The 17,941-nt window shown below is 43.5% G+C and overlaps 1 protein-coding gene and 3 long non-coding RNA genes across 6 annotated transcripts in view; 1 reads left to right on the top strand and 3 right to left on the bottom strand.

The window, feature by feature from the left end:
• The window catches only part of bahcc1b (BAH domain and coiled-coil containing 1b), a 55,712-nt gene extending 44,104 nt beyond the window's left edge, over positions 1 to 11,608 (top strand). For 2 of the 3 annotated variants that reach the window (XM_042398195.1, XM_042398196.1), the window contains exons 18-28: positions 1,233 to 1,403; positions 1,922 to 2,166; positions 3,887 to 4,061; positions 4,260 to 4,377; positions 4,863 to 4,938; positions 5,039 to 5,147; positions 5,245 to 5,361; positions 5,464 to 5,601; positions 6,171 to 7,618; positions 9,303 to 9,539; positions 10,044 to 11,608. In XM_042398195.1, the coding sequence (XP_042254129.1) occupies positions 1,233 to 1,403; positions 1,922 to 2,166; positions 3,887 to 4,061; positions 4,260 to 4,377; positions 4,863 to 4,938; positions 5,039 to 5,147; positions 5,245 to 5,361; positions 5,464 to 5,601; positions 6,171 to 7,618; positions 9,303 to 9,539; positions 10,044 to 10,253 (3,044 nt within the window). In that variant the 3' untranslated portion in view covers positions 10,254 to 11,608. The remainder of the gene's footprint in view (positions 1 to 1,232; positions 1,404 to 1,921; positions 2,167 to 3,886; positions 4,062 to 4,259; positions 4,378 to 4,862; positions 4,939 to 5,038; positions 5,148 to 5,244; positions 5,362 to 5,463; positions 5,602 to 6,170; positions 7,619 to 9,302; positions 9,540 to 10,043) is intronic. The other variant, XR_006092966.1, reaches the window with a different exon arrangement.
• On the bottom strand, positions 80 to 2,003 carry LOC121887437. The gene is made up of 2 exons (XR_006092971.1): positions 1,916 to 2,003; positions 80 to 547 (listed from the first exon to the last, which is right to left on the bottom strand). It is a non-coding gene; the product is annotated as an uncharacterized LOC121887437 (long non-coding RNA).
• Positions 5,282 to 6,202, bottom strand: LOC121887438. The gene is made up of 3 exons (XR_006092972.1): positions 6,032 to 6,202; positions 5,497 to 5,632; positions 5,282 to 5,371 (listed from the first exon to the last, which is right to left on the bottom strand). It is a non-coding gene; the product is annotated as an uncharacterized LOC121887438 (long non-coding RNA).
• LOC121887435 lies at positions 7,544 to 17,894 on the bottom strand. Its single transcript, XR_006092969.1, has 6 exons — positions 17,816 to 17,894; positions 16,399 to 16,485; positions 9,403 to 9,512; positions 8,619 to 8,788; positions 8,395 to 8,482; positions 7,544 to 7,628 (listed from the first exon to the last, which is right to left on the bottom strand). It is a non-coding gene; the product is annotated as an uncharacterized LOC121887435 (long non-coding RNA).
• Between the last annotated feature and the right edge of the window lie 47 nt (positions 17,895 to 17,941).

Below are 17,941 nucleotides of genomic sequence, written 5' to 3' on the forward strand. Positions count from 1 at the left end.
TTATCAACCAGGGATCCTGTGAATAATGACTCGGCCATAAAGAATGAATGAGAATTTAAAATACCATAAAGCAGTGCAATCCCCTTTTATATAGCCATTTATTGTGCAAAAAAAAACTAACATTGCTGAAAAGAGATTTATTATGAAACTACAAAGTGCCTACATCACAAGTTAGGTAGAGTTCAAATGCAGTTATGCAGATGAGTCAAGTGGTTTTGATTTAGCTGATAGCTCACAGGACATCGACCAGACATTGTGAGATTTCACTATGAGAATACATCTGTGTGAGAGTGTGTGTGTGTCTGTGTGTGTCTGAGAGTGAGATGTCTGCCGTCATCAGGGGCCTCCTCTCACTTCCCAGCTCGTCTGTCACACCGTTAAAACCGTTAACGACTTGCCACAGGCATGCAGCACATCCACCCCTGCCCTCAACGCCGTCCTGTAACGTAAGCCCGCTCTGGCCCCGTTCAGAATGTCACACCCCTGTCCTCCCTGATCCTCTTCACCCCTCCAACCTCGTGAAAATGCCCTCCTTGGAGGCCTTGAGCTGAGGAGACACAATGACACCCAAACACTTTAAGAGAGAGAAAGCTCTAATATGAAACTACCAAAACTTCAGAAAAGCGCTAGAATCTGACTGACCTCATGGCCTTGATGGCGTGGAGAAGAAGTGCTTGAATGAGTGTGTGTGTGTGTGTCAGCGTTTGTGTGTGTGTGTGTGTGTGAGTGAGGCAAAGTGTTAACGAGAATGCCATGTAAGTGACAAGTGTGTCAGAGATGTGTCGACACCCGACACGACCCTTCCAGTCAGCGACACACAGCTGCCAATAACAATCTGTGTGTGTGTGTGTGTGTGCATGTTTATGTGTGTGTGTGTATGTGTGTGTGTGTGTGCATGCACGGCTGCATATGTGCATGTGTGTCAACATTTGCTCCCCGTCATTGCAGTTAAGGAATAAGTGGTGCGTTATTCTGTAGCCATTAAGGCTCCTCAGGAGTTAATATGTGACAAAATGTCCCACTTTAAAACCCCTTGTAGGATTGTTATCTAACTTTCTTATTTATGTAAGTTCATCACAGGCTTGTGAACTGAACTGTAATGCTGTAGATGAATATTGAAAGCTAGCTGTCAATACATTCTGTCAAGTGAGCCCCTGGCTTTAGTTACCTGTGTTTACGTATAGATCACTTAAAGCTTTGTGACTGATCATATTGATGCTCTGATTCCACAGAGGAGGAGGAGGACGGTAGTTATGAGAGTGAAGATGGAGTCGGTGACATCAAGATTAGCTCATCCTCTAAAGAAGCTCCTGCAAACCCTGCCGGGATTGTGTCTTTTTCATCGCAGTCCTCCAAGCTCCAAGCAAACCAGAAAGCCAGGAGTAAGAGACCAGGCCCTCCTGGTAAGATCTTTATGCATATCTTTTCATTTCCTGGTGTCATATGAGAAAACTGTAATTCCAACTTGGGTGATTTTTCTTTCTCTCTTCTGTTCTGTTTTCTCTCTTCTCTTTCTCTTTACTCGAATGAAGTATCACATGATTTTCTAGGGGTTTAGAGAAACCTACACACTTCTGACTTTTGAAAGGTTTTCAAATGCATTGTACAAATGAGGCTGATTTCATGTTACACATGCAAAATTTCACCCAACAGTGACAATATGAGCTCGCTTTTGGGTATTTTGAATGTGATTGGGTGATATGGTCTCTGAGAAAAGAAAATATTGACAGTAATGTTGATATGATGAAGCAGTTAGAATTGTTCATTGTTCGTTTCATTCATCTAAAATAGTTTAATATGTTTGAATTGTTGTATCACCTGACAGTTATATAGCCTCTAAGACCAGGACAAGACATCATTCTACCTTTCTCACAATATTAAACAAAAGCTCTAATTTCCATGATGTCCCCCTCACCTTCAGGCATGGGGAGCGTGCCCAGTACAGATCAAAGGAAAATGCCCAGGAGGCCGAGCCTCGCCAACACAGAGAGGGGACGTCCATACCACCAGGGGACTAAAAGAGCGTCTCTGCCCAGCTGGGGTGTGTCGTCAATGGGCTGCAGCTTTGGGGACGGCCGGGGGAGCCATGGCACTCTGACAGAAGGGAACAGGACCAACAAGGAAGTTGTGAGGAAGAACTCAGCGGGGCAGGGCGTTCTGGGAAAGGTGAGATAATATATCTATTGTTCATATTTCCAGTAAACCCACATAAAACATCGTTAACTTTGGTTGCACTGCTTCCTCACCATGATTTCAGTCCAAAACCCGTTGATCATCTTTAGCAGTTGCTTCTGTGCTCTGTGAGAAAATGGCACGTTGCACTGACAGTAAATTAGTAATTGACGACATTTTGAGTTGCATCATGGCTAGGAAACTGTGCAATTAAAAGCTCTACCAAAGTTTAACATCCTCTTAAGGTGGACAAAATCGGTATGCATCACAAGTATTTTGTTCCCCCATCATTCACACAGAAGCGCATGGGAAAGGCAACTGAGAGGTGTGAGGGGTGTGTCGGAAAGGTTATATAATGAGTAATGCCAATAAATAACTGCGGTCACACAGTTATAAACAAGGTAACTTTTCTTTTTAAATGAGTTAATGAGCAAAGACGCACATCCTGGTTTTGTGTAAGAAGCCCAGCAGTGGTCAGGACAGGGGTTGGGTTTAGACAGCGCAGCCGCTGGGAATGTGAATAAAAGGGGAAAGGTGACTCAGAGAAGGTCACTCCCTTTGGCCCTCTGTTGCATGCAAAAAGGCTTGAAACGTGAAAAGCAAGGAGGAATTTGGAAAAGCCCTCACCAAGTTCACTCCTGGCGAGCCGCACCCTGCCAGGAAATTTGAAAATCCAGTAGATTAATGCTGACATTACTAACAACTTCGACTCCCTTATAGATAGATGCTTAGTATCAGCTGTAAATCAGTAACTTACCATTTGCTCTCGTAGATGTGTGTTTGCATGTATGCTTGCTGTACTAACACACCACTGCCCCGTTGTATTTGTGCAGGCAGCCGTTGACGAGACACCCACATTCATTTTAATGAGAAATGCCCCGAGGTTCCCTTCTCTCTTCGACTCATCGTGAGGGAATGTCCAAAAACACATAACTCCAAACCAAACACAGGAGTATAAAGATAATCATTGGCCATAACCCTACACACACCCATGCATGCCTGTACACACACACACACACACACACACACACATACATACACCAGCACTAAAGGGAAATAATCATCCATGCCCTCTGGTGACGAAACTTCTGTCACTGAAATATATCGTCTCTTGATGTGGAAAAAACTCCAAGAGACAACACACTCACACACACACACACTCCATCTCCCGTATTATGGTCTTTTCTTTGGAAAGCTTAAATGCAAGCAGAAACCTGTTGGGCAAGCTGACTTTCCATCATTACTCATCAGTCATCTTTGGATAGACTAGCCTAAACCGGTCTGGAGATGGGTAGTGTGTGTGTGTGCGTGTGTGTGTGTGTGTGTGTGTGTGAAGGTGAGATTGTAGATTAGGGTTCAGACTATGAATATTAGGAGGTGTCCATCTTGCCGAAGTGTCCTTGATCAATGTGCTGAAGTCCTACCAGTTCAAGAGCTGCACCTATTGCTGATTATGACCTCAGATCGTTATGTAAACACTAACAAGTGAGAAAAAAAATCCTGCAGGCTTAATTGAAGTATCACGTTACAAGAGGCGTTGGTGCCTGCGGTTGTGTTTCACTGATGGTTTCACCACATCAGTCAAAGCGGACAGGAAAAGACTTGATTCAGTCACCTGCAGATCCTGTTTACTGTTGATTAATTTGGGCATAAAATGAAGTGATGCCATATCCTGCTTTCTGCCCACTGATGTCACATCCTGTATCATGTCCAGGCCAAGGGCCACGCAGTGAGCCGACTCCTGCAGAGCTTTGCAGCTGACGACGGCTTTCGCTTGGATGAGGAGAGCAGCTTCTCTGAGGGAGAGGAGGAGGAGGAGGAAGAAGAAGAGGAGGAGACAGAGAAGAAGTTGATTCACCTTCCCCCCAACATGCCTTGCAGAATACCCGGTAGGCATAAACAGTGACACATCATTTATAATAACACACACATGCCTGGTTTAAAAGCATGTTGGATCATTTTCACACATGCCTCAGTCACTCCTTTTCACATCACATAGCAATTATTCAACACACTCACAAATTATGTATATCTCGCCTTTCATCCTCTCCATCCATCCATTTTTCTACCCCGCCCTCCTACACCAGCTCTGCCAAACTGTGTGCTCAGTAAAGAGATGTTAGTGGACGGGCTGAAGATCCTGATCTCTAAGGAGGATGAGCTGCTGTACGCCGCCTGCGTGCAAACTCTGGACCTGCCTGACATGTAAGATTCCCTGCTGATACAAAACCTACACCTCACCACCACAAAGATCACCAAAAAATGAATAAACGTTTATGAAACAAAACATTAACCTTCAGGGGAAAAGGGAAGAGAAGCCATTTCACACTGCAAATAGCCTACCATATATTTATTTAATGAGTGTGACTATTGTTGAGGCCAGCCTTCACTAACTAAATTGTTTACAAGACGAGATGCATCAGAATCTGGGTGGCATACTGCCTCGGCTAAATAATTTCCTGAGGGAAACAACAAAAAGACACATTGCAACAAAGACTCTTGTCTGATTCACAAAAGAGTTTAAAACTTAGCTTAGTGCTAGTTAAATGCCTGGCAGCTGTGAGAATCTTGACAAAAAAGAAGTCTAGACGACTACAAAGCCAAGACACACAGCAGTGGCAGCCAACACAGTTGCCAGAAAATTTAGTTTTAGAGGACCATTTTTCATACATTGTCTTTCTCTCTCTTAGATTTAGTGTTGTCATTGAAGGGGAACGAGGGAATCGCCCCAGGATCTATTCACTGGAGCAACTTCTGCAGGAAGCTGTGAGTGTCAGTCTTTAGCCTTCATAGCATCTATTACATTTTGTGGTTTTGTGAGTAGTTGTTGAGTATTTTGTGTGTGTGTGTTTTTTTTTTTTTCTAGGTGCTAGATGTGCGGCCTCAGACCGAGGCCATCCTGACTGCAGGGACGCGAGTTTGTGCCTACTGGAGCGAGCGTTCTCGCTGCCTTTACCCTGGATACGTCCACCGAGGTGAGCGAGACACGCTGACAGCCTCACTCTGCACACACACACGCACTTATACTTTCCCAGCAAACTCATGTCCTCCTTCCTGTGTGTTGTGCTGTAGGAGGTCCAGGTGAAGAGGAGAAGGAGGGCAGTGTGATGGTGGAGTTTGATGATGGGGACAGAGGAAGGATCTCCCTCGCAAACATAAGACTTCTGCCCCCAGGATACCAAATCCGCTGTGAGTTTAGCTTTGAAAAAGAAAGACAGAAACACAGACAGACAGAATTAATGAATTAAAGAAAATAACAAATTCCACCATTAAACATGTCTTGTTTGTCAGGTGCGGAACCCTCTCCAGCACTTCTCATCTCACCTGGTCGCCGTGGTCGACGAAGCTCCACGCAGGAGAAGAAAGAAACACCCACAGAGAAACCAGCCAATGAGGAACCAGCAGGGAGGCCCCAGGAGAAAAGACCAGGTGAGGAAGAAAGGACATGCAGCACTCTGCTCTGAAAACCACAAAATCCATCTATATGTCTTAATATATGTTGTCTGAGAGTTACTAACTAGTAAATACATTCACGTACACACAGCCCTTAAAACAAAGCCTCATATACAGTTCTTCATATTTCCAAATGTCAGCCAATTATCTGATGCCTCTGAGTCAGAGAAGAGTACGGGTTTACAAACCGAAGGACTCATAAATTAAAATTCCTTGTTTGCCACCTACCATTTACCTTCAATATGACCACATTAATCATGGTTTTATGAAGTGTCATTGGTGTGTTTTGTGTAGTTAGGCAACATACATGTAACTCATCACAAACTCAGAGTGACAATAATGCTGGAGGAAGAGACAGGTTTGCCAGGTTTGTTGTGCTTTGAGTAATGGATATGTCGAAACTTACCTGGCTAGGTGAAGATCAAGGAGATAAAGATATTAGGTTTCTCCAAAGCTCTTAGTTCTGTAATTAATCTCAGTCTGCTCTTAAAACCTGTCAGTTCATATCGATTATAACTCCTGTCTTTTGCCGGCTCCCTTTTCAGTTGGCAGGCCGAAGAAAATCCACTCAGTGCCTAAGACTTCCAGCACACCGACATCAGTATCAGACACCGTAACCAAAGGCAACACTTCCTTGTTGAGCTGGTCCGCACCCAGGAAAAGACCGCCAGTTGACTTCTTCCTCTTTAATGGAACGTCCCGCAAGACCCAGAGGAGGATTCGAGAGCGAGACTTGGGGGTGTTTCATCGCCCTGCCTCCCACCCTCTCACACCCCCAACCCCTATCAAGGGCATCTTTGGTTCCCCTTTTGTAGTTGACTCATTCAGCAGCATCGCCAATGGCTACTCAACTTTTGGAAGCGGAGGAGGCTCAGGAGCAGGGCGACCTGTCACCACCATAGCTTCCATGGGGCTCCGGGACTCCTCCTCAGCTTGCTCCTCAGCTGTCACAATGGCAATGGCAGCTGGGAGCAAGAAGCCAGTAAGCGAACGGGACAGGAAACAGTTCCTGGTGAAGCTTGACCATGAAGGAGTGACCTCTCCTAAAACAAAGAACGGCAAGGCCCTGCTTCGGCTCGGGGGGAGTGGAGGGAGAGGAGGCAGGACTCTCACCTCTGCAGGAGCAACATTGCGATACATTCACCCCGCCATGCTGGTGAAGCATGGCAAGAAGGGAGGAGGGGAAAGAGACAGCACTGGAACCCGGTCCGAGGCTCTTCTAAAGGGCACTCCCCCTCTTAGAAAAGACCTTCTGTCAGCAGGCCTCGGAGTCCAAAGTGGAGATTACAGTTTGGAGTACCCGAGCGACTGCCCCAGCTCCTACTCTGAGCTGGATGAGGATGATGAGGATGGTGGTCAAGATGCTGGAGCGCGAAGAAGAAGCGCAGCAGTCTCATCCCACCGAAACGGACGTTTTCTCTCTCGTCTCTCCGTCTGCTTCTCCTCGTCCTCATCGTCCTCTTCATCCTCTGGCTCCATCTCCTCCTCGTCCCTCTGCTCCTCAGACAATGATTCGTCCTACTCCTCTGATGAAGAGTCCTCATCGGTGCTGCTCCGCCGCGCACTGCTCCAGCAAGACAAACACAAGCACAGGCAGAACATGAACTCCGACCTCCTGAGCCCTGACCCCACCACCTCCAACCCCTCTGCCTCCGCCACAGCCCCGGCTCACAGCTATGTGGCCAAGGCTAGCATGGCCGTCCCGGGGTCAAAGGTGAGGGCGGACAGAACAGAAGACAGGAAGGAGTACATGTCAAAGGTAAACATGGCGGCTAACAGTAGCACAGCCAAGACCCAGATGAAGAGGAAAGAAGGAGTACCTAACAGCCACCACCAGGGCCAGAGCAGTCCTATGAGCCAGCAGTCTAAACCTGCCTCCAAGGACCCAACAGCAGCTAAGAGGCAGAGGATGGCATCACCTGAGCCTCTGCACAACATGGCTCCCCTGCTGCCTGGACGCCAGCTGTGGAAATGGTCCGGTAACCCCACACAGGTAAAACATTCTGTAATTGAAGAGATGGCTTTTGAGTTACTTTGAGTTTGTTTCATGCACTAGTAATCAACTTAAAGCAACATTTCAGTGATGTTGTTACCAAGAATTATTTCGGTAATGGGTCTGCTGTTTGTCACTGTACGACAGAGCCTGAGAGTAGCAGGGATTTCTCATAACTTAATTCCAATCCATTACAATCACAATTTAATCAGACTTTGTTTTCTCATGTTGACAGTTTTTCTTGGTTATATGGTTTTAAAATGGCTGTCTTGGGTATCAGTAACCTACTTAACCTTCCGACTTAAGTAGGTTACTGATTGCTGCTGCAGTTTTGGCTGTGTCATACCTTGATTACATAAAGTAAATGTGATGATCAAATGGGATCCCTCTCAGCATTGCTTATTCTGCCTCAGACTTTGAACACATTGCCAACTTTATCAGGCTTACTTGGTGTGGCTAATCTTTGAATTTGTTACCCTGATTATTAAGTCACGATCCTGAGATAACGGAACAAAAGCCGTTTGAGCAACCGCTGCCACTCTCAGCTTCTATTCTGCCATGTTGTTTGCTTTGTAAACATGACTGCATCTGTCAACTGAGATGTGCAGCCTGAAAAAGCTGACCTTTTGGTGTGTACATGCCCCAAATAATCAAAAGACTGAGTAGAAATGTAGGTGTGTCACATGTGTTATGGTCTCAATCAAATCCCAACAAAGGAACTGGGTTTCTTAAAGGTATACTATGCAGGATTTGTCGGTTGCTGTTTGTAAACCTACCATTCAAAGTTAACCCTTCCTCCCTGGCTCACCGACTTCAGAACAAGCTGAGAGCAGAGTGAGACGAGAGTAGCGGTGATCGAGCGCGCTTGAGAGTGAATGAAAAGAGGGAGCAGCGTTAGTGAGAACAAAGCAGTGAATCAGATAAATAATTTGTGACTTATGTTATTTTCTAATTGTGTCATGGTAGTTACATTCTAAAGCACAAATAAACACACCCACACCTCTGCACACCTGCACACAACCCTGTGGGAAGGTGCCCCGTTGCCAGATTTGGTGTGAATGCAGCTGAAGCGCACGCTCTATCCTGTCCGCTGTGGCCTCTCTGCTCTGTGTGTGGGTGTGTGTGGAGCTCAGCCCCGCCCTCGGGCAGACAGATGCAGAGACCTGTTATCTTTATACATCCATGACACAGACAGAGAGCAGAGGAGAGAAACGGAGACAGCAATGTAACCTGTGAGTCCTGACCTCACAACCTGCGCAGCTGGTGGCTACACACCCACTGCCCAAAGGTTGATGCCCAGAAGCGTCCCAAAACGTAACAGCAAAATAATAAAATAATAAGAATAATAAGAAAATACAGGCAGAGGGTCTCTGCTGATAAATACACTGCCACACACTTCTAGTGGCTCATACGTGATGATTGAAAGGGATTATTTTTGTATCAATCTATACATTGTTTTTTTAGGAAAATCCCGCATAGTATGCCTTTAACTTAGAAAAGACATAATGAATATTTTAAGAGAACATACCTATTTTTGGTTTAGAAAAATATATTAAATCTATGTATACTAGGTTTAGCAAAACAAACAAATCTTAATTTCTGAAATGAGGCTAGTTGTGAAATAAACTCTACACACTAAATAAATTGACCTAGAGAGCTATTTTTATTCTTTTTCCCCCTCTAGAGAAGAGGTCTGAAGGGTAAAGCCCGCAAGCTTTTCTACAAGGCCATCGTGCGGGGCAAGGAGACGGTGCGTGTCGGGGACTGTGCTGTATTTCTGTCACCTGGCCGGCCTCAGCTGCCCTACGTGGGCAGAGTGGAGAGCCTCTGGGAGTCGTGGAGCTCCAGCATGGTGGTCAGGGTCAAGTGGTTCTACCACCCGGAGGAGACTTGCCTGGGGAAGCGACACCGCGATGGCAAGGTAAAGACCAGGGAGTGCAAGAAGAATTTCTAAAGCAGGAATGGTCAAAGTAACAGTCCGTGACATTTTCATTTAAATATATTACCACTTTGCTTCTTTTTATTCCCTATTCCCATTTGATATGAGTGGTTGGACCTCTACTTAGTTCATGAAACTGTGAACATTTACTGCTCTAAATACTCAGTGTAAGGCACGCCTTTCCCAGGAAAAATCTCTGCTGCACAGGAAGCTGTGCATTTTATATTTCTGGCAGCAGCAAAACAGTTGTTTCTTTGGAATACACAGATAAAGATGTGTGTTGTTAGCATGAGCAGCAATATCCACCATACATGAACAAACAAAAAAGATCACCACTTGCAGAAACTAAAACTTCATCATGAGAAAATCCAGGGTAAAAGATCTTGAGGGTTACCCCTTTTCTCATGAAAGCAACTGTAAATTCAACGTTTTAGCTGTCGGATACAATCAATAAATCTTCTTGTCTCTATCTACCCCTAACCCTAGAATGCCTTGTACCAGTCGAGCCACGAAGACGAGAATGACGTGCAGACGATCTCCCATCGCTGCCAGGTGGTCAGCAGGACTGAGTATGATCACATGATTCGAGAACACAAGCCCGGTAGCACGTCTAATGACCTTTTCTACCTGGCTGGAACCTACGAGCCAACCACAGGCCAGCTGATCAGCGCTGATGGCATGGCTATTGTGTCCTAGCACCACCAGCTAGAGAGAAATCCAAATATTGACCCAAACTCTGGAGTTGACTGCTTCCAGGATAGTCCTTCAGAACAGACCAAGGGACAGAGGGAAACCAAGACGAAGAATTTCGGCTCTGCGTATTGATCTGTCCCTTGTAAGAGAAGGAGCTAGCCCACTGGATAAAGCCCAGCAGCACTGGCACTTAGAGGAGTCCGGTTTGTTCTGGGGAAAAGTCTGACCCATGTCAGATTTTTACCTCTTTATCAGATGTGGATTGAGGCTCCCTGTCGCAGCAAGAGCCTACAGCCTTCCCTGTGGCTGATATAAGAGAATATCTTGTCTCTGCGACAAGATTACTGCAACAAAAGAACAGGAACCAAGGACATGAGCACTTTGGAGAATGGTAGCTTGGAAATGCTACAGCAGACTTGGCTTTCTGAAACAAAGACTGACTCAGAGAGCGGAAGAGACTGTATGGTAAGGAGAGACTTACTGTAAACCACACTGGTTTGGATGGTTTTAATGGTCTTATACTGGTAGTGTGATAATGACAAGGCGATTGGGAGATCCCCAACAGGACCAAAAAACACTGTAGTTCGGACTTTGTGTGTAAATGTGTGTGCAGAGTGGCTGCGATGACCCTGTTTGGCATTTAATGAGCTCTGAGTAAATAGTGCTTTAGCGTGTGTGTGTGTATGTGTGTGTGTGTGTGTGTGTGTGTGTTTGTACTGTGTGTGTGGTCATGCACATGTATGCCTGTGCTCGTCGGTTGCAAGCCAAGATGACGTCATGACACACCGTCAGTATGTCTTTAACACTCTGAATATGAATCTGTCCAGTACTTAACGTTCGGTTGTTAGTCCTTGAGACGGAAACACAAAATGATTTTTCTCCTGTCAAGCCATACACGTCAATACCTCTCTCGTATCCTCCTATTCAGGTGCGAAGACACATGTACAGGTAGTTGGATTGTTTATTTGAACTGTGCGTGCATGTTTGCGTGCGTGCGTACGTGTGCATGGGCGAGCGTGTGTGCTTTGTACAGCGTTATGTGTAATATAACATGTTGTAAATAGTATACATATATATTTGTTCTTGTTTTTTTTTTTTTCTTTTGCAGAGAAGATTATTTTATTTAGATTTTTTTAAGGTTGTGTGTGGGGGGTTTGGGGAGGGGTCTGGCAGAGGGAGGAGGTTAAATGTCCTTCTCTCTCAATGCACTGAACAGGATCGGAGATGTGGATTTGGGGTCAAGCTGTACAACTGATGTGAAGACTTTGCGGTTGTAAGCCCTGCTTTAGGGATGAATATGTAGAAAGGGTGTCTGGGAAATGTTGTTTTTATAAAGAAATCAGAAAAAGGCTCTTTTTAAACATGTGTCCAAAATCTCTTTGTTCTCTTTATTTTGCTCTGTTAGGTTTAGAGTGTGCTTTTCCTGTTGGGAGCTTCTTTTTTTTTTTTTTTTTTTTTACAAATACTGGAAAAGAAACTAAGTTTCTGCTGTTCTCTGATCCTGAAAGAATCTTCTTTATCTATTTTAGCCTGTATTTCTATAAAAAATGTAGATATTTATCTGGCATCAAAAAGAAACATACCAAAGCACCTGTGAGTTTATGCTTCACTGCAGTAGAAGAAAACAATTCTATGAAAAAAAAGACAAAAAGATGTTCAATCAAATCTGAATCCGGGACCCCTGCAATCACAGAGGTATTTGAAGTAGAGTTCCTCTCGTTGTCTGCTCGTGTTCATCCAGCGTTGCTATGACAGCCTCTGAGAAACATTGCAGCAACATTGTCTGCACACTGCCCAGCTGATGCACTTGAGGTCTCTATGGCAACCAGAATGGCATCACGTGACTGTGAAGGACAATCAGAGCCAATCAATGGGACAATGTTGAGAGACAAAAAAAAAAAAAAGCAAGATAAGGATCAAATCACAAATTATGCTTCTTGTCACTTTTATTCCTGCTTTGCCAAAAATGTCTGTGTGTGTGTGTTTTATGTTTGCTTGTTTTCCTAGTTTACCATTGTCTTACTGTTTATGCAAGCCTGTAATGACTGTGTGTTGTCAGTGTATAGGATGTACAGGGGGAAGAACATGAATGCCTTTTTTCTTTTTAGGACATTGACTTTTTTGACTTTTAACAACAATGTTGCTGTTACACTGCAAAGCAAAAGCTTTATAAGAAATCTAATGTGAAACTCACTTTTTGAAATATTACATTTATGGGTCTTTAATTGATTTTTTTTTTTAAAGCTGTATTTTCTTTAAGAAACACTGGATTCAGTTCTAACCACATTTTGACAGAAGCAGCATCATTGTGCGACCTGTTTTGTTTTGTAGACCCACTGGAACCTGCTTTGTACGGTTGAGATGGCCTACTAAAATATATTATGTAATTTCAGTCATTCTTTTGGAAATATGACTTAAATATTTCCTCATGTACAAAAAGAAAAAAATTATTTATCTTAATTTTATTGCCTTTTTTTGTGTTTCATTAAAAAAAGATTCTTACAAAAAAAAAATCTTGATGTTTTTTTTTCTTTTCTGCCGGGTGTGAGTCCTCTGAATACTGCCTTGTGTTCATCAGTGCCCGTCATTTGTCTGCTGAAGTAAAATGGACCACAGAAGAAAGCGTGGAAGGTTGAGAAGGGGGGAGGAAAAAAAAAAAAGAAAAACACAAGAGGAGGAAGCAATCTGAAACTGTAGCTGTAGCCGATAGAGGGAAAAGAATGGGAGAGAAAGGGAAACTGTATCTAGCGGTGTTTCATGAGAGACGACGGGCGGGATAAAGTCTCCTCGGGCTGTACAGGTGGGTCAGGTATTCAGAATAATAAAAACGGAACAGAACCATCAAGAGAACAAAGCGAGGAGATCAGCTTTCAGCCCGCAAAGATTTCAAATCCTCACTCTTTGCATGTGTGTGTGTGTGTGTGAATGCAGAAATGCAGCTCACATGTGCTCATCAGACAGAGGCCATTTATACACCAATGTAAATCTACAGTCTGCATGCATTCCTCTACTTTTGTGTGTCTTTCTACTCTCCTTTATGTGTGTGTGTGTGTGTGTGTGTGTGAGTGTAAGCTGAGAGCTGAGAAGAACAGTCGAGATTATCCCTTGCAGGGTGTGGAGTTTCTAGGACAAAGTGCACAAATTTACTGCGTTTTATTTGAGACTTCCTGTGATATATTCACACCTTTTTATCGCACTGTAACCAGAGCCTTTGTGATGCGGCTTATTGCAACATTAAAGTCTGGATGGAGGATTTACCTTTGACCTCAAATTACAGTCTGGCTGCCTCGTGGCACCACGCGAAGAAGGCTCGAGCGCAGCGTTGCCTTGAACGCCAGCTGTAAACTTTATTTAATACCAAGTGGTGTTTTTAACATCAGCCCCTCTTTTGCTGGGTTTTTCTTTTCTCTTCTTGGCCAGCGTATCTCTCCCTGCTTTTCTAGTCAATACAGGAAAAGGTGACTCACATTTTTTTCTGAATAACTTTGCTAATGGTCCTCGGACATAGTTTGAAATCACACACATAGGCCTACACACATTCAAAGATAGGCTCTTTGTCCAGCGGTATGTGTGTTTGCTTTCCTTTTGTCTCCTGCGTTTCGCTGTTTCGGCAGTTTAACTTGTTATTACAAAGATATGAAACACTATGCCTACCAGTCTGACCACACACATACACACACACACTCATGTGCCCATTCTGCTCACTGCTGGTCTTTTACATCCTCCTCATCGGCTCCTCAATCAACCAACGCCTTCAGAACACACAGACATTAAGTGCAGTCTTTGACTCCTTATCAGGAGGTTTGTATTGGGCTTATCTGGTTGACATTGTTAGACTACTTTACCCAGAATGCTGCGGGAGATAGGGGCACAATGGGAGGCTGGGGGTGCCCTCTGGGTTAATGAGAGAGGGCTTTCACGTCGTAAGAGCAAACACGCCACAAGCTGATTTGTGTGTGAGAATGTGTGCGTGTGTTTGTGTGTGTGCGTGTGTGTAAAGGGTCAAGGTGTCACAGAAAGGTGTGGCAGTTTGTGTTATTGTGTTTTTTAGTTTTCAGACGGCAGCTGGTGGACAGGAGCAAAGACATCACATCTGAAGCATGTGCACCCGCCAAGAGGAGTCTAGAGGTTATCCATTGGGAGCGGCTCAATCAGTGTGTGTATGTGTGTGTGTGTTATTATGTGCTTCTACTGTATTTGTGCAGGTGTGTGTATCTGTATTCTAGTTTAAAATAGTTGAATTGAAAAAGGAGAGTGTGTGTGTGTGTGTTGGGGGGGCGGGGGGGGGGGGGGGGGGTCCAATCCAGAGAAAGCTCTCCATTTAGATATAGCCTGAGCATGTCACCGAAGTGAATGAATGGCTGCCAGCTGCAGCGGGATGCTGCATGTGTGTGTTTGTGCACATTTGCGTGTGTGTGTGTGTGTGTGCGTGTGTGTGTGTGTGTGTGTGCGTGTACTGGGGTATATTCAGGTCACTGAGAGTGGGAGTAAGGAGATCAGTGGTCTTCTCTGCATCACCTCATCTATCGTTCATATGAGCCTCCATGAGCTCGCCGCTGGTATCCATCTTACTATCCGTATGTGTGTGTGTGTGTGTGTGTGTGTGTGCACTTTGATGACATTGTAGATGTCCGTATAGCCAATCTGACTCATTGGTAGTTGTGCAACGTATTCTGTGGCAACAGATGGTAGGCTTACATAAATCATGGATTCTTGGCAGTGTGGAAGTCATGTCCATGTTTTCCTACATTACAACACCAACAAACCTCCTCTGTTCTTTCTCTTTCCCCCCGTTTTATGACTTGTTTTACTCTCTGGCCCATTACACAGAATATTTAAGGGGACATTTAGGGCCAAATGTAGATGATGTGGCGACATTTTCCACTCAGGACAATGAAGCAGAAAATGAGACCAAATCTGAGACATGTACACTAAACATCGGCATTTTTGTCCCTCAAAAAGCCAAGGCTTCTTTTCACTCGCTATTTCACGTCAGAGAGAATTTAGACAGTTCGTACTGTATCTAACACGAGTAAAATAATGTTTAACAAACCTATCATCCTATTATTATTACCTAGTATTTCACCTTGATACCATAGGTTAATTTTTAAATATACATTTTCTTTAACCACTTTTACACCAAAATTAAAAAATAGAAGAAAAAACACTTAAATTGAGTTTATTTCTATTTCACTTTTTTCAACCACATTTCATGTTTTATTTGAAGTATATTTTAATTATTTTTTGTTGTAATAAGGGGTGTCTTTGTATCTTTAATTTATGTGACATTATACATTTAAAATAATAATTAGTATTTTAGGTCTACGTTTTGTAGATAATTCACCTCAAAACAAAAATCCTTTTTAAATCCCTTCAATAAATGAACAACTGTTAAAATGTTTTCTGTGACTGAAACAGGAAATGGACTTGGAGGAATGGGGGAGCTTTTAAAACTATTATAACAAATTTCAGTTTAATTCAATTGTAGGTCTGTACATATTGAAAAGGCAGAAAGAGACAGAACATCTTTTTCCATTCACTCTGTTGTGTTTTACTTAAAGTTTGAAGAAGCAGAGGAAAGAAGAGAAGAAGAAACCGAGGGAAATGAGGAGGTGGACGATGAAGAGGAGCACAGGGACTGAGGAAGAGCCAGGAAAACCACCATGATGATTAACCCTCTTTCCTACAGGCATACACACACACACACACACACACACACACACACACACACACACACCGGGTTGTACATTACACGGAGCAGTTCTGGTGGTTATCGCTGATGCTGGTATTTGATATTTGGAATAGTAGAGGAGTCTTGGCCAGCAGGAGGCCGCCTGCCCCGACAGTCAGAATAGGTCAATCATCCTGTAAAGTCTTAGTGGACACAGCAACCCGAGCCACAGACACCTGATAGCTGCTGTGTAGGAATGTGTGTGTGATATTATATGATCTGGATGCAGGGTGGAATTTATACGGGAATGTGTGTGAGAGAGAGAGAGGGAGAGAGAGAGAGAGGGAGACACTTGATTGCCAAGCTGGCCAATTCTACCCCAGCGACAGTTGGAGAAAAGATTTGTACAGTATATTTATATAAAACAACCAGTACAAACTCGCCTACACACACACACACACACACACACACACATACCTCAAACTGCCCTGTATGTTCTTTCCTCCTGATGTGTTGTCAGCTACCCTGCAGGGGTCATCAAAATTCCTGTAACCGTACACCTGTCTGGATGTAATACGTACAGTAAATTAACGTGAAACCTGAACAGTGTGACAGTGTTCGAGGATTTATCTCCACACATGCCTCTGTCGCCGCTTTATATGTGAATTGATGCATCATTGGTGATGTTAACAGGCAGGTTGCATTTCCTTACATTTCATCAGATTTTTCTCAAACATGCTCCACAGTAAAATAATACTGCACAACCTCACTGCAACTTGATAGCAATAAGACCACAGAACATATTTGCTAAATATTTGTACATATATCTCAAAAGTTTCTTTATTATAAAGGCTTTGATATCTGAAGGAATATTTTGACATTTTTGGAAATGAGCTCCTTTCCTTTCTTGCTAAGAGTTATGTGAGAAGATTGATACCACTCTCGTGTATGTATGCTAAATGTGAAGCTAGAACTAGAAGATAGTTAGCTGAGCATAAAGACTGGAAACAGGTGGAAACAGCTAGCCTAGTTCTGTTCGAAGGTTAAAAAACATCAGCCTACTGTCACCATGTTTCACAAACAAGATATAGTTTTCTTTTTGGATAGAGCCATCCTAACTGTGTCCCCCTGTTTCCGATCTTCACGCCAAGCTAAGCTAAATGGGTCCTGGCTCTAGCTTCATATTTAGCGTACAGGCATTAGAGTGGTATCATTCTTCTCATTTGACTTTCAGCAAAAAAGTAAATTATTTTCTCCTAAAATGTCCAACTATTCCTCTAAACACTTGTGAAAATAGCAACTGGGATGCTTCTCCTGAATTTTGGTGTATTTTCTATTTTTATTATTAGTTTTATCTTCCCATAGATAAGTCAAAGCAACTGTAATCCTATTTTCACCTGTGAACCTCTTGTAATTCAGGAATTTGTGTGTTTACTGCACAAAACACAGGCAAAGTGGGTAAATTCCTAATATAGCCTCTTAGCAATTTAGACCATGTCCACACTAAGCCATCTAAACTTGTAAATGCATCTTTTTCTCCACCAAAAATGGAGCTTTTCCAAAATGGCCTCGAGTGTGTTAATCTGAAACCGTGTTATAGTGTGTAAGGCAGGAATTGGAGCTGTGTAGAAACACTGTCATATCGGTGACAAAACAGTTTGTCAGTAACGTGGCACTTTATTGTTTTTCATTGGTGTTTTATTGGAAGAGAGAGAGGAAGAAACAATGACAATTACAACAATGGCAGATGGCTTCATGCGAGTGCTGTTCTACTTTGATAGCTTATTTAGAGTTAAAAGTTGCAGTCTATCACTTTTCTCTCGCTGAAATTGCTGTCATCTGCTTGCAATAAACAAAATGTCAGGAAGCCGCTGTAGAAACGGAAATAGCATACCGTTTCTTCTTCGCTGGTTTTCTGTGGCTGACTTGCTCATCTGTCCTCCGTGCATGCCTGGTGGGAGGAGAATTACCCGTTTTGCCGTTTTAATGTGGACGGAAGTATTTGCAGAAGCGAGCTGAA

Source organism: Thunnus maccoyii, chromosome 20 (genome assembly GCF_910596095.1).
Source record: "Thunnus maccoyii chromosome 20, fThuMac1.1, whole genome shotgun sequence".
In the NCBI taxonomy this organism is placed as follows: domain Eukaryota; kingdom Metazoa; phylum Chordata; class Actinopteri; order Scombriformes; family Scombridae; genus Thunnus; species Thunnus maccoyii.